The sequence below is a fragment of the Nipponia nippon genome, unplaced genomic scaffold (genome assembly GCF_047370975.1).
Source record: "Nipponia nippon isolate SJK-2023a ecotype South Korea unplaced genomic scaffold, ASM4737097v1 scaffold_4, whole genome shotgun sequence".
Lineage (NCBI taxonomy): Eukaryota > Metazoa > Chordata > Aves > Pelecaniformes > Threskiornithidae > Nipponia > Nipponia nippon.
Window position 1 is genome coordinate 85,224,943 of NW_028262358.1, and position 13,893 is coordinate 85,238,835.

Consider the following 13,893-nt stretch of genomic DNA (forward strand, 5'->3'; position numbering starts at 1 on the left):
AAAAATGTGTGTATAAACCTCTTGTACATTAGAAATAGCATACAGAACGGGGGGAAAAAAGCTACTGTAAGATCGACCTCCTATCATCTATTCGCTTTTGGCTTAGCATCCCGAGAACAATTATTTTTCAAGTGGAGCTAGAATTTTTAGACTTCATGAGGAGATACTGAAGTTAGCATGAAGATCTTAATTTTGGTTTTATTTCTGTTGTCCCTAAGGGTCAATAAATTATATAAAAATGTGTTTCTGTTTCAACACTGTTAATTCTGTACCTTTAGATTCCTATTTTATCTTTTTTTCTGGCAAGTCTGCATACACATTTCTCCCAAACTGTTTTTTCTTAGTCAGAACATTATTGCCCATACGTGTTAAAACAAAAAATAGTATTGTGATTGATGAGTTTAATGCTGGTTAAGGTAGTTATTAGTTCAGCCTTTATAGAGTGATTAAGTTTTCTTTAACTGTAATTACAAACCATATGGCAACAATTAATTAACATGAACTTTCTCCTCTACTATTTTGTTGCTAAAATATTGCTGGCAGCTTGCCTTCTTGTCACCTCATAAACAAATAGTAAAACAAACTGCTACATCAGTTTTGCGGGATAATTTATGTCAAGTTATCAGTGTGTTTGTTCCTCTAAAATTGTTGCTAAAAAACATATTGAACACTTATGGCATAAGTTAAGTGAAATGACAGTTACAAAAATAATTTGTTTGATTCTGCTTTTCCATTGCTTTAAGAAGTTCAAGTCCCAATAGAAAACAGCACTTCACTAAAAGGTTACCAAAATTATTGCAATTTTGTCTTTTAAGTTGCCTTTTGAGTTTTTAAAAGTACATGTAGTTAAGCAAAATTAGAGTTGAATATATTTATGAAATTCTGAGTGGATCCTTAGATGTTTTACTGTGACCTGTAAAACAACGTCTGAAAGACATTATATAAAGGACAATTTTAGAGATTGAGGCTATGGCTTGCAGCTATTTTAAAGTTTAAATGTGGATTTGATTTGGAAGAGAATTTTTCCCCAGGCTGCTGTAAAGAATAAGATTCTCTTTTTTGGTCAACTTTTTTATTTTGTTGAACGAAATATCACCAGCCATGAGTTCAGACTGATAATCAAATACTGATTTGAAACATATGAAGTCATCTACACACAAACAGAAGTAGATTATAAATGACAATTGCCTTTTTTTTTTTTTTTTTTTTATTTTAGGCAAGAACTAATAGCAGAACTGGACCAGGATGAAAAAGACCAGCAAAACACATCCCGTCTGGTACAAGAACATAAAAAGCTGTTAGATGAAAACAAAAGTCTCTCAACTTACTATCAGCAATGCAAAAAACAATTAGAGGTCATCAGAAATCAGCAACAGAAACGGCCAGGCACATCATGATTTCCTGGGACCTTTCAAATGAAAAATATGCACAGAAAAGACTGATATTTTTTTTATTGTTGTTATTATCCCTTATTATGACAACTCATGAGTGTTAGCTTCTTGGTGTGATCTGTATTTGTCTGCTACACTTAACATCATTTAATTTTCTTTTTCCTATGGTGGACATCCAGTTCAACAGGTTAATCAAATAAGGTGAGAAAACAGTGACTTGAATTAACCAACAGCCCTCAATTTAAAGCAAGAACAGTGGCTGTATGCATGCTCCTTGTGTGAAGGCTAGCCTAACAAGTGTTAAAGTGGCTGCTAAATTGTAAGATCTTGTTTTTAGTTTTTGGTGTTACCTCGATAAGAGCAAAACAAAAACTTTCCTGTTTAAGAATGGTTTTGTTCCAGTGTCTCATCTCAAACTATTATATGACAATTATTTTCAGGACTTAAACATGCATCAAGCTGCAGAGGTGATGTTGGCTGACCAGAGTAATTCATGATGCATTAGTGATGCCTTTTACCTGTAGACGTAGTGTATTTTTTCCACGTGCAAAATGGTAGGCAAATTGATGCCAGCATCCTGGGTTCAGTGCTTGATAGCCCTGCATTTTGACTAATATATTTCTTGTAATCTTGCTTTCATAAAATATTTGAAGTAAAAGGCTGTATTTTCTTTACTTTCTTGGGGGGAATGACATGCAGTTTCATTTAGTTACTGGGCAAAAGTTATGAAGGTGATTCACTGGGCAAAGTTGGTCCCTTGTATAAAAGAGAGAAAGAATCAAAATGTGTGAAAGTGTGTTTCAAACCTTTAAAGCTTTTGTCCCTGTAGCATCTTTGGAAGGAAATTCAGAAAGCAAATTAATACAAAACTTTAAATACTTGCTCCCTTTATACCACTTCTTGGATTTTTTTTTTTTCTTAGAACTTACTTGCTGAAAAGCATTTACCATAAATGTAAATAAGTTTGGTTTACATAGGGAGAGAAGGGTTTGGGGAAATGAATTTATTTTAAATAACAAATCATGAAATGGAGTTGAGTATGCAAATAGCGGAAGCTATTAAGAAAATGAGGGAAACGGCTTAGATGTCCATCAGGAATCTCAGTTATTCCACTCATTTGAATGTAGTTCAAAGGAAGTCCATCACAGACTGCATGCTGCCTTTGTGGCTGAAGAATTGCATTTAATGAACTCAAGCAGAATCGGTAATGATCAGTGTCATTATTTACCACTATTACATGGGAGAAAATAACTACTTGTTTACATTGCAGATTGATTATTTGGATTATGAATTAACTTCTAACTGGTACAAAAATGAGGCACTGCTAAATACAATGAGAAATTATTCCTTACATAAGCTCTCGGTGTACTCAGTTGTGGGCAGGGTTTCAATAACACTCTTTTGCAAAAGGAAAATAGAAAATTGAAGTTTAGCTGCTGAGCCCTCAAATTATGAGAGAAGTAATCTGAAATTTGACTTACACTTATTTCAAATGAATAATTATTCGTAAAAGCCCATGAGCAGAACTTCGAAAAACATTAAGGGTAAAAACCGCACAGTATTTTCTCTTCCCCTTCTTGCCTACCTGATAAAAAACATGAATACTATTGGGTGTATCTGTGAACAACAAAGATGACAAACAGTTTACTGAACAGTGTCATCCTGTCTTGAAAATAAATCTATTGTTGGCAAACCTTTGGGAGTTAGAAACCCCTCCCTCATTTTATTTAAATAAAGGAAGGGTTATCATTCCCAAAACCTTAGCAGATAATTTGATTAGTTAGCTGAAACTGATATTGGGATCAACTTAAGGGCACACATATTTATAGCAAAATGTAATTGGCAGAGAAAATAACTGTAGTATTAGGAATAGCGCAAGTTATCCAAAGCATTGCTGTTCACATACATCTGTCCGTCTACCAAAATGGACACACTCAGTGACCAGCAGCTTACTGAACATGCGCTGAAGCATGAAGTAGAGCAGCATAAATACGAATGCTCAACTTCAAACACATGGTTGATAATTATGTACACAACATCATTTCCCAGGACAGTTTTTACAGTTTGCCTTGTCGTCAAACAGATACACTTAAGGTAAATCGGTATTCTATATGAAAAGTAACTTCATGGAAAAGTTTGAGCAATGAAAGTGAATGCAATGCGAACTTAATGGTACATAATAGAAAAGTCTGTTCTAACAGCTGCTTGTGACTTTTCAGGGTTTACATTAAAAAGGGTCTCAGATTGTAAAGTAAGTGCTGTGCTACTATGCACTGTTGAATGTGGCTCCATTCAATAGTTAGGTTATACTGCTCTTGTAATTTTCAGGGGCAATTTGGAGTTTGACCTTTTGCCTTCAAATTGTCCCTTTCTTAATTCCACCAAAAATTCAAAAAGTATTTGCCCAGATTTCTCAGTGAAGTGTTCTGTGTGGCAAAATCTGTGTATCATAAAATAAAAAACTATAAGGGTAGAATATAGCAGTTTGGGCTAAGAAGAGTTTAACAGCTTAACTTTCAGTGACCTTTATTATTTGCATAAGGCTCTTGTTTTAAAGTTGTTTACAGATGTACTTTTATTTTTCTGTTAAACTATCTGGAGTGTTCAGGAATTTTTTCATGTACTCTTTTGTCCAGTGAAAGCTGTTCCTCTAATAATGGAGGTGAAACATCTAGTTTTGTCTGGGCACTGCCTTCTCAGAAAAGGTAACAGGCTCTGCTTTTTGTTACAGTATGTGTTCTGTAAGATATTGTGTAATTGAAAGTATGCTTCTGTACACTGTGCAGTTCTGCCAAAAATGCTTTTTTTTAGGCTTTTTGGTCTTTTTTCTGATGAGAAGTTGAAGATTGTAATTCAAAACTTGTACATAAAATGGTGACTGATTTCATATGATTCAGGAATGAGCAGTGTGGCTTTCTGCTACAGGGTTTTATTGCGTTGTCAGGAATCTAATTAATAAAAGCTGAGAGACTTCCACAAACATGTAGCAATGCCCCCAACACTTGGCCAGGGCATCCTTGATCTCCGATGGAATCCCACACGGGGTGGGGGATAATCGTCATGCAGTTGTTCCCACCGCCGAAAGAAAATTCTTCTGCTATTAGCTCTTCCCTTCCTGCGTGCAGAAGTAGGGTGTAGGATAAATAGTCCTACTCATAACTGAGTATCAAGATATCTTAAGAATGCCACATCTTCCATACGGATGTTCCACAAAAAGATAAGCGCTCATCTCTTGTCATTCAGTTCGGACAAATTCCATGCCCTGGAACGTCTCTTATTTTGTTCATAACAGATTTTACTGCTTGAGAGTTTCCATTGCCGTACCACAGACGGAGACAACTCCGTAACTGTCTCCTTGCCTGTGAAGAACACAAAATCGTGCGTCAGATCTGTTCTGAGCTGCTTTGAACAACGCGGCTGTTTCAGGTGCCCTGCTCAAACCTGCAGGAAAGCTTGAAAGGCTAAAGGCAAAAAAAGGTGCGGCACGCTCAGCCCCTCAAAATACAGATTTCCCTGTGGTAAACTGGTTGAAGAGGAGGATCTTACAACAGTAAGCCTGTGTACATGCACACGTATAGATGCTGTTGTGTACTTATGTGTATAGGTGTAGAGAGCTGCATATATCAAATCAGAATGGATAGATGTCTTTTTATTTCCAAAATCTGAGCTTTCTGTAGTTAGCTTTTATTTACTTCAGTAATGACACTAGATGAGTGGTGCTCTAAGCCTGTGAGGATCAAGTTCTATAGAAACAGATAAATACAGGTGTGTGTGAGAGTGCATCAGTTATTTTCTGTGCCCGTGTAACGCTTTTCTACTTCTTGCAGGGACAGTTCAGATCTCCCACTGCACTTGGACAGATTTGCTACAAATATTTTGACTTCAAACCTACATCCTGGTCATGGAGAGGGTACTTAATGAAAGAGCAAAACTGAATTTAGACCAAATACTTTAAATTTTTAATCATTAATAAAATACTTAAAGAGCACTGCTAATCCTAGGGCTTTGACCTAAACAAGCATTAATGGAAAAAAGGTTTTTATTCATAGCTGTGTGCTTTACACTAAGTAGCTAAAAATTTTGAGATACTCCAAAGGATAAAGTAGGTTTGTGTTCACATAATTACACATGCTTTGTCGATACCCCCCTGTTAACTTGGGTAAAGACAGCCCAGCTACTCTTATGCTTGGGAACTGTTGCCTTTTACGGATGGAAAGAGAGGAGCAGATCGTTGCATTAGAAGAAGTTAGAAGCATATCCAGCCTTGAGAAGCAGAAGGCACTGGGAGAGGCAGAGCTCGAAGCGGGTGGAGTGGAGCCCCTGCCTCCTTGGTGTGAGACCACAGCTCTTCACCGGTGCTGGGGGAGATGGGGGCTAACGCAGTGCACCCCGACTGCGGCTCCCTGCCAGTGTGCAGGCCGCAGCTGTGAGTTCTGGCTTCCCTCGGACCTCTGCCTGTCCTCAAGCAGTGGGCGCTCCCGGCGTAAATACGAATCCGCTAACGTTGACATGCAGGCTCGTGGAAATGCAATGGTCTTCCCTTTTCCTGGCCACGCTTTTCCCTCCCACTGGCGTTGAAGGGGAGAGGCTGTGAAGCTGCTGCACATAGGCTGCTCTCCTGTGGCATTTAGGCAGATGACCGAGGAGTGACTTGCATTCATGTAACCTATGGGCTCAGCACGTGGGATGGGACATGATTTTAGCTTATAGCAGCAAATTAGAAAAAAAAAATCCCTAGTTGTAGGAGACTTGAAGATCGTAAGATGAGGTGGATATGCCTAAGAGCTCTATCTGGGTCTATTCCTCTCGTCTTTCATGAGGAGCAGCAAGGTAGCCTTCACCTGTTGGGCAGCCTTCGAGCGATGTGCAGAGCCACCATGAGTGTCCTGGTAGGTTCTGTGGTGTGAAAAGGGGGGTGGGCAAAAAGCTGCTTAAGGAAAGGGGGAGAGCTGTTTGTACGGAGCTTTTTATGCAGTATTGCTGGTGTCAATACAATATCCATTAAGACTACTCAAGACTTCTTTCCAAAAACAGGCAAAGTTACAAAGATTAGTCTAAGAGAGGGAATAAATTGTCCTGTCATCTGAGGATGTCCGTATTTGCCAAGCTGCTGCTGCAGAAGTGTTCCTGTGAACGTCTTTGTTCTCCAGGGCCCCAGAAGAGCCTGCCTGTGCCCGTCACCAGAGGACTCCTTGAACAGCTGTCTCCAAAAAGTTAAACCTGGTACGTGCAAATCAGACTCTTATTAAAGTTTCTTACATCATCGTTAGCAACGTGGCTAGAGCATAGCCGGGAATCATTCGTGAGGTAGGAGGTGAAGCTAATTTAGCTCATCCTCTGAGGGCTGCCTGGGGTCTGCAGGGCTGCTGGGCACAAACTGCTTCCGTCAGTAAAGTGCTCAGCTAGGACCTAAGAGGCAGAGAGGGCACAAGGAGCCATTTTGGTCGGTGCAGCTGTGCTTTATTTACATCAGAGCACAGTGCCATGGCTGCATGTTACCAGGCCTGCTGGTGAGATCTCTGCTGCTGTTTTTCATTAGAGGTCTTTAGCCACCACTCTGGATGCCCTTGAGTGCTGGCAGGCACTGAAGCTGTAGCAAAGTGTGAGATTTAGGGTGATCTTTTTCTGCTCATCAGAAACACTAGGTACCAAGAGATGGCTGAGGAGGGACTTGTTTTATTTCTTTTTGGGGGAAAAAAAAAGAAAAAAAAAAGGAAAAAAAAACAAAAACAACAAACAAACACCCAAGGGTGAGGGTCATTGAGTGCCCTGTATCCCATATCTCTGGATCAGGGAAACACACCCATAGCCTTGGCACAAGCCCTCCTTGTGAAACAAGTGGTGTGGTGGAGGCTTTCATGGTTTGCTTTCCTGAGTGCTCTGACTTCTCAGACCTGAAAGGAAAAAGAGGAAAAAGCCTTGCCAACACAGCTGGGGATGTGAATGTGGCTGGCTCGTTGTTTATTTTGTATATTATGCCATGCCCCCCACCCCCACCCCCCAAAAGTGCTCTAGGTCAAACTGAGTTTTCAATCTCAGCTGGTTTAATTCTACGGTTTTAGGACCATGTAACCTCCACCTCCTGAGCAAACCTCAGCCTTCACTGGCTTTGAGCAGGTACAGCTGAAAGGACTATTTCTTTCCAAGAGTAGAAGGAGCCAGTGTACTCATGTGAGAGCTACCAGCAGCAGCAACTTCTTTTCTCCAAGTCAGTGACTTGAGCAAGGTGGAGGGGCAGATGAATTTGCCCCTCCATAAAGCATAACTTTTTACCTAACTACTTCTGGAGCAGGACCTAAGGCTAAGACCTTGATCTCTTTTTAATATAATCCTATTGTGATAAATCATGGCATACGTGAAAAGGGATGAACATTAAGAGTCTAACTTGGTTTTAATTGTCTGAGAGCTCAGATTTGGGGGATTTTTTTTCCCTCCCTGGTGTCCAGTCTCAGAGCTAGAAGAGGAGCTAGCTGATACAACCAATTGCACACAGCTTTTCTGTATTCTATTCAGCTTTTACAAATTTAGTCTCTGTCAATGAGGCTCATGTACAGAGATTAGACAGTTGCTAAAGAAAGTCATAAAATCTAATTACAAAGAAGATGGCTCTATCAAAGTTCAGCCTTTACTTGATTTATTTGTGAGCAGATTTTGTAACAGTGAAGTGAGTCATTTTCAGAATATCTTTAGTAAGGAGAACATCAGTCTAATAACAGGTGTTGATGTTGCAAGTTTTTAAGCAGCCCTGTGTCTTCGTTTGCCTGAGCGGTTACTTCTAGTCTGGGTATTGAAGTTGCTGGGGGAAAGCAGAGCTTTGGGTTCACAGAAAGTGAACCTGTGAAGTCCCTTTCTGAAATCAAACAAAATGCTGAAATCTCAAAAATTTGCAAGAAAATAGGAGAATGCCCGTGAGGAAAATTAATTTGCAGACAATTTGGCATGTTAATCCAGATGTCTAAAACTAGCTGGGCAGGGAAGAAAATGGTGTATTACGCTCACACCTGCAGGAGGGAGATGGTGTTCCAAAAAGTTTGCTTTTTCCAGCTCTGTCAGTTGGTCTGAGAGGCTGTTACCCTTCCAGCAAACCATGCCTGGCTGAGACCCTTTCACTGTCGCAACTGCAGACAGTATCGCACTCTTTGCTCTTTAACAAACATCAGGCTCCCAAGACAGTACAGTCCTTGATCAGCAACAGCGCGTTACCACGCTGTAGGAAGAGGGTATGTGCTTCCACATTTCCCAGGAAAGTCTCACTAATATCACAGCAGCAATGGCCAAGTTTCTTATGAATGGTTTATAGTGATAAGCAACTTGCTGCTTAAGGTTTCTTCATTTGAATTGGCTTTTTGCACCAAAAGGCAGCATTTCTCATAATTACTTATTCCACCCCCAAAGAAAACATACAAGAATCAATTAAAAGGTAATCTATAACTTAATATTTAAGAAATCCAAGGTTTAAATCACTTGTTAAAACAAAAGAGCTGTCCATGCTGGCAGTGTAATATAAAATTATCTGTAGTAGCCCTCTGTCAACCGGTGCTGCTAGGTCCCTAGAGCCCTTTTTGCTTGCAGGATGAATGAGCTGAATGTTTTTAAAAGTGCTTAAAAGAAGTTCAGAAGTGCTGACTGATTATGTTCTGGTTCAGTGTCCCTCCTGCTGTGTAATGGACAAGTGTGCAGTAGCTCTAAAATGCACCTTAAATACAGAAGTGTTCAGGCGAGGCATTTATTCATCTGTATTCAAGCTACCATAGCAGCACTACGTTGTGAAGATTTTTGCAAGATCATCACAACAGATTTCTCAAATCTCAATGCTATCATCTCCATTGTCTGCCCTGCTGTCCACCCTGAGGATGTCAAGAGAAGAAAAGTGGCCGCCTCCACAAGCCAGTCAAAAATTGAATGCAACATCAATGCTGTGGCAGTCAGCTGCATAAAAATATTGCTGTACAGTATGGCAATGAATCGCAGGCTATGCTGTTCACTTACTAACTTGGCATAAATACAAATCCGTTAAGAATCAGCTGGTGAACGCTAAGCACTTTGAGCTCCCCTGAACCTTTATGATCCAGTGTCTGGTATTTACTTGGACTAATGCTCCCCACGGTATCTGCTCAGACCTAATCGTTGCTGGGTGAGTGATGATAATGCACTAATGCTGGCTTCTCTTTCTTTCAGGCACAGCGGAGTTCAAAAATTTTCGACATGATTATAAGCAAGCCGTGACTCTGGGGATCTTTTTTGTTTTGTTCTGAAGAGATGAGGAAAAGAAAACTACAGGGCTTTCTTTATTTTCAAGAGCTGAGTGTGCTTGTCAGGGTTGGAAAGCCTAATCCAGTGTGTATCTAGGACAGCAGCGAATGGAGCTGTGAGCTTGAAGATACGCAGCCTTCTCTGTAACAAGGATCAGGGTTGTAGAGGGATGATGCTGTCTCTACTCAGTATATGGCTACTCTTCCCATACTCACCATTTTCTCAGAGCTCGGCCTCAGAGCAGGTAATTGGAGGGGTGGTAGAAGGATTCACAAAGATGCTTTCTCCCACTTGCTTTACAGGCAAGGGAGAGATGTGTTCCTCCACAGTAATTCAAGCCACAGACGGAGGGAGAGATGTGTTCCTCCACAGTAATTCAAGCCACAGACGAGGGAGAGATGTGTTCCTCCACAGTAATTCAAGCCACAGACGAGGGAGAGATGTGTTCCTCCACAGTAATTCAAGCCACAGACGAGGGAGAGATGTGTTCCTCCACAGTAATTCAAGCCACAGGCAAGGGAAAGATGTGTTCCTCCACAGTAATTCAAGCCGTGAGACTGAGTTTAGGTTGCTGAAGTGGATGATGCAGAACATACATCTCTGCCTTGCGACTCAGTGTTCCCATAGACTACATAGGTGGATCTGGAAGAGATGACTCTCAGGCGCCTCAAGTTTAGCATTTGTGAATACCCCAAGAACTCCCGATTTGTCAGCATCTGCCAACGAGGAAAACCAGAGATGATACCTACGCCCATTTTGACCCATCTGTTGTGTTTGTGCTGCTGAACATGTTCTGGGCCTTAAAATCATTTAATAGCCAAATATATAATTGACCTGCAGTTTTCACAGTAAGAGCGCGTAGCATAACTTGCCCTGTTATTTGGACCAAGGCTAATGTTTGACATATAACAGCCAGGTTTATCTAATCATCCCTAGAATCAGCAGTCTCAAGAGCAGCACAGGCCATGTGTACCCTTGGTGTGTCTGCAGGCAGGCTGCAGGAGGACCTGTGATACAAGGAGAAGTCTTGTAGCCACCACAACTCTTCACCTCAAAGAGCAGCAGGGGAGTTAAGTTGCGGCAGTGGTTTTGCAAGGTGACTGACTATAATCTAGGCTAACGTCGCCGATTCGCTCTGTGTTTGCCACCCAGAAGACAAATTAATGGTGTGAGTCATTGTCAACTCCTACTAAATAAACCAGTGACCTAGAGATGAAAGGCTCTGTATCCAAATTGTTTTCATTAATTGCACTGTGGGGCAAGGATAGATTTAATTTCAAGGACGGGAATATTAACCTCAATTCCTTTCCTTAATTGAGTGTGGAGAAACAAGAGGCGTAAGCAAGGGAAGCAGAGAACAAGAACATGGGTCATTAGCACTGTCATCTGGTCTCACAGGCAGCAGCATCTCGTAAAAAATGTCATTGCAGCGACCAGGAGGCAAAAGCTTATTTGGCAATGTACAGAGCATAGGTAATAAGAAAATTTACAGCAGTGACTGGGTTTTCACCAGTATTTAGATGCACAAGTCTCAGCACGGGCTTATAATGATAAATCAGTAACTGGAGCCCATCTTCCAACAATTCATAGGGCAAAACCACCAGTGAAATGCTGCAGAACAGTCTCCATGGGTGATGCTGGCCCCATGGGAAGCCTTTAAGGGAAAAAGATGTTGTCATTAGGCCTGCTTTTATTACTGATATATAACATTGCAGAGTATTTCTCACCTAAAGGCTTCAAATCACTTTCCAAAAAGCACGATTACAGGGAAACAGAGGCCCACAGGAATGTAGCTGACCTACCAGAAGGTCCATACCTAATCTGGGAATAAGATTTAAGTTTCTTATCTGTCCATCCAGTAATTTAGGTAGTGGGCTCCAGTAATTCTGTCCCTGATTAAATATCAGTTAAGCAGCACAATTCAGGATAGGTTTCCTGGGTCCAGCTTGGCTAGAGAGTACATCCTTTTAGTCAGCAAGGACTGGGTACGTTTTTTTTATTTTTAACTGCTGTTTGCAGCTAAGTTGATTCGACTGATACAAATGGAAGTAAATCAATTACAAATCAGGTCAGCTGTTGTTGCGAAAGTGGGATAGCAATGAATGAATGGGTACATCTTTTGGATATGCATAACAGGGTGATGAAATTACATCTTAGTATGAGATAATATGTCTCCTACACATAAAAGGCTTTAATAAAAGACCACGGGTTTTGGGCTTGCTACAAACTAGCTGACTCTGACTTTGCTTAATCTTGCTCAGGATCATAACTATTAATGAAATAAAACAATCCAAGAGACAACTTTCTGGTAATGCTCTAAAGAACTTTATAGTTCAGGGAGACGGTAAAATATTCTAAACCAAACACATTGTTACTTGTTAACAATTCTGTAAAAGCATTTTAAAATTATGATATCATTTTTTGTTGAAATAAGAGGTTGACAGAGATCTGTTTATGTTATACCCTTCAAGGTCTTGCTTACAAGTGACTATGCTTAATTACATTAAAATGCTGTGCAGTTAGGAAAGCATGTGCCTAAAGCTGTATCTCCACCTGCAATGTTGATTGATAAGAAGAAAGAATTTCTCACTAAGCTCAAATTCTTTCTTTTCTACGATTTAGAACACAGGAAATGCAAGATCATTTTCCTTTTACGAATCCAGCAATGACTGCAAAGCCGTAAATAAAACTGCATTACTTTCTTGTGACACCGGTGAAAGAGCAAACAAAAATTAAATAAATGCATGTTTCACTGATATCTGGAGAAAACCTTTAAGGGTCTACAAAATAATGAATTTTGCTAGTCTCTTGACTTAGCTCAGTTACTCTTGGCTCCCTGGAGGCCTGAGACTGTGGCCTACTTGGCTTGAGAAACCAGGCCAAACTCTCTTTAAAAAAACAAAAAATTAATGCCAGAGTTTCTCGCAATGATCCAGAAAATACAGCTGAATTCAGGAGGCTACAGCCAAAACCCAGCACGCTACAGAATGGCATTTTGTTCTGCGTTTGCTCTCAGTGCACTGTTGCTGTGTTAGCAAAGATCTGATTTGTCATGTCTTGCTGGGAGAGTCGCCTTTTTGACTTTTGTAGCAAATTTTGTACATGCTTAGCTTGAGGTGCTGTTACCCCCCAGGGAGCCAGCCAAGGCCAATGCCTGTCTGGTGCAAGATCTGCACCACTAATACCCTAAATTAGGATTGAAATGATCAGTTGATTTTTTGATCAATGGCTTCTTCATGCCCAGCTTAGGTTTCTTTTTCCCATATTCTTCATCACTGAAGTTTAGGCAAGTACAGAGGACTTATGCAGTCATCCTCTACTTGTAATCTCTGTTGTAAGACTGGACATGTGCACAGATGGATTTTAAACTACCTAATTATTGACCTTATTTGCCAAAATATAGAAATAAATATATAGAAATAAATACGATAGATGCAAATTAGCCTCTAAATTCAAGCAAAGTGAAAAAGAAAATTGTGTTATTCCTCTATTGTGCATACTAGTAGACAAAAGCAAGATGTTTTCCCTATGTAAGTGGTAATAAATACACGTAGTTTTTCTGCAAAATTTCTCAGTGTCAGCTTTGCAGTAGCCAAGACACTGCATTTACGCTGGATCTGCAAGAAATCAGAAAAAATTTGAAAAAGTTAATTAAACAATACTGAGACTGCCAGCAGGGGCTAAATCATGCTATAACCTGGGTTTGCTGGAGGTGAGAGAGACTTCTGTTGAAGGAGGGCTGAGCAGCTATATTGCTCATGGAGCCCTTCAAACCATGCCGCTCTGCTCCGTAACTGCGATGAAACCCTGAATAAAGACCTGGCAACAGACAAATGGTGCCGAATAGCCCTCATAATCTCTTTTGTGCAAGGCAATTTTTCCCTTGCATTAACATGTCAGAGGACTGAGGACTTTGTACTTACTAAGTCTTTTTGTTTTGCAATTTCCCACAGAGCAGTGAATTTTGTACTACTGAAAGCTGTGATTATGCAAAAATATGACTTTTTTTTTTTTTCCCCATGCCCCCGGAGGAATATCACTGCTTTTGAAGAAGCGGCTCTGCTCTGCAGAGAGAACTCAGCAGGCCTGGTAACTTAAAAATTTGATTGCCAATGAGCGAGTCTTCAGTTGTGCGCACATTTCATTTCGACACAGTGGCCTGGGAATGTTCCTGAGCTAATTAGAATGCAGTAAGTAGTCAGCTGGTGGTGCTGAAAGATGCTTTACAGCTTGGAAATGGGACTTGCAG

The 13,893-nt window shown here is 40.4% G+C and overlaps 1 protein-coding gene across 6 annotated transcripts in view; it reads left to right on the forward strand.

Moving 5' to 3' along the window:
- Positions 1 to 4,283, forward strand: part of MAP3K7 (mitogen-activated protein kinase kinase kinase 7) — a 50,098-nt gene extending 45,815 nt beyond the window's left edge. For all 6 annotated transcript variants that reach the window (XM_087773683.1, XM_087773678.1, XM_087773679.1 and 3 more), the window contains one exon: positions 1,217 to 4,283. In XM_087773683.1, the coding sequence (XP_087629809.1) occupies positions 1,217 to 1,397 (181 nt within the window). In that variant the 3' untranslated portion in view covers positions 1,398 to 4,283. The remainder of the gene's footprint in view (positions 1 to 1,216) is intronic.
- The last annotated feature ends 9,610 nt before the right edge of the window (positions 4,284 to 13,893 follow it).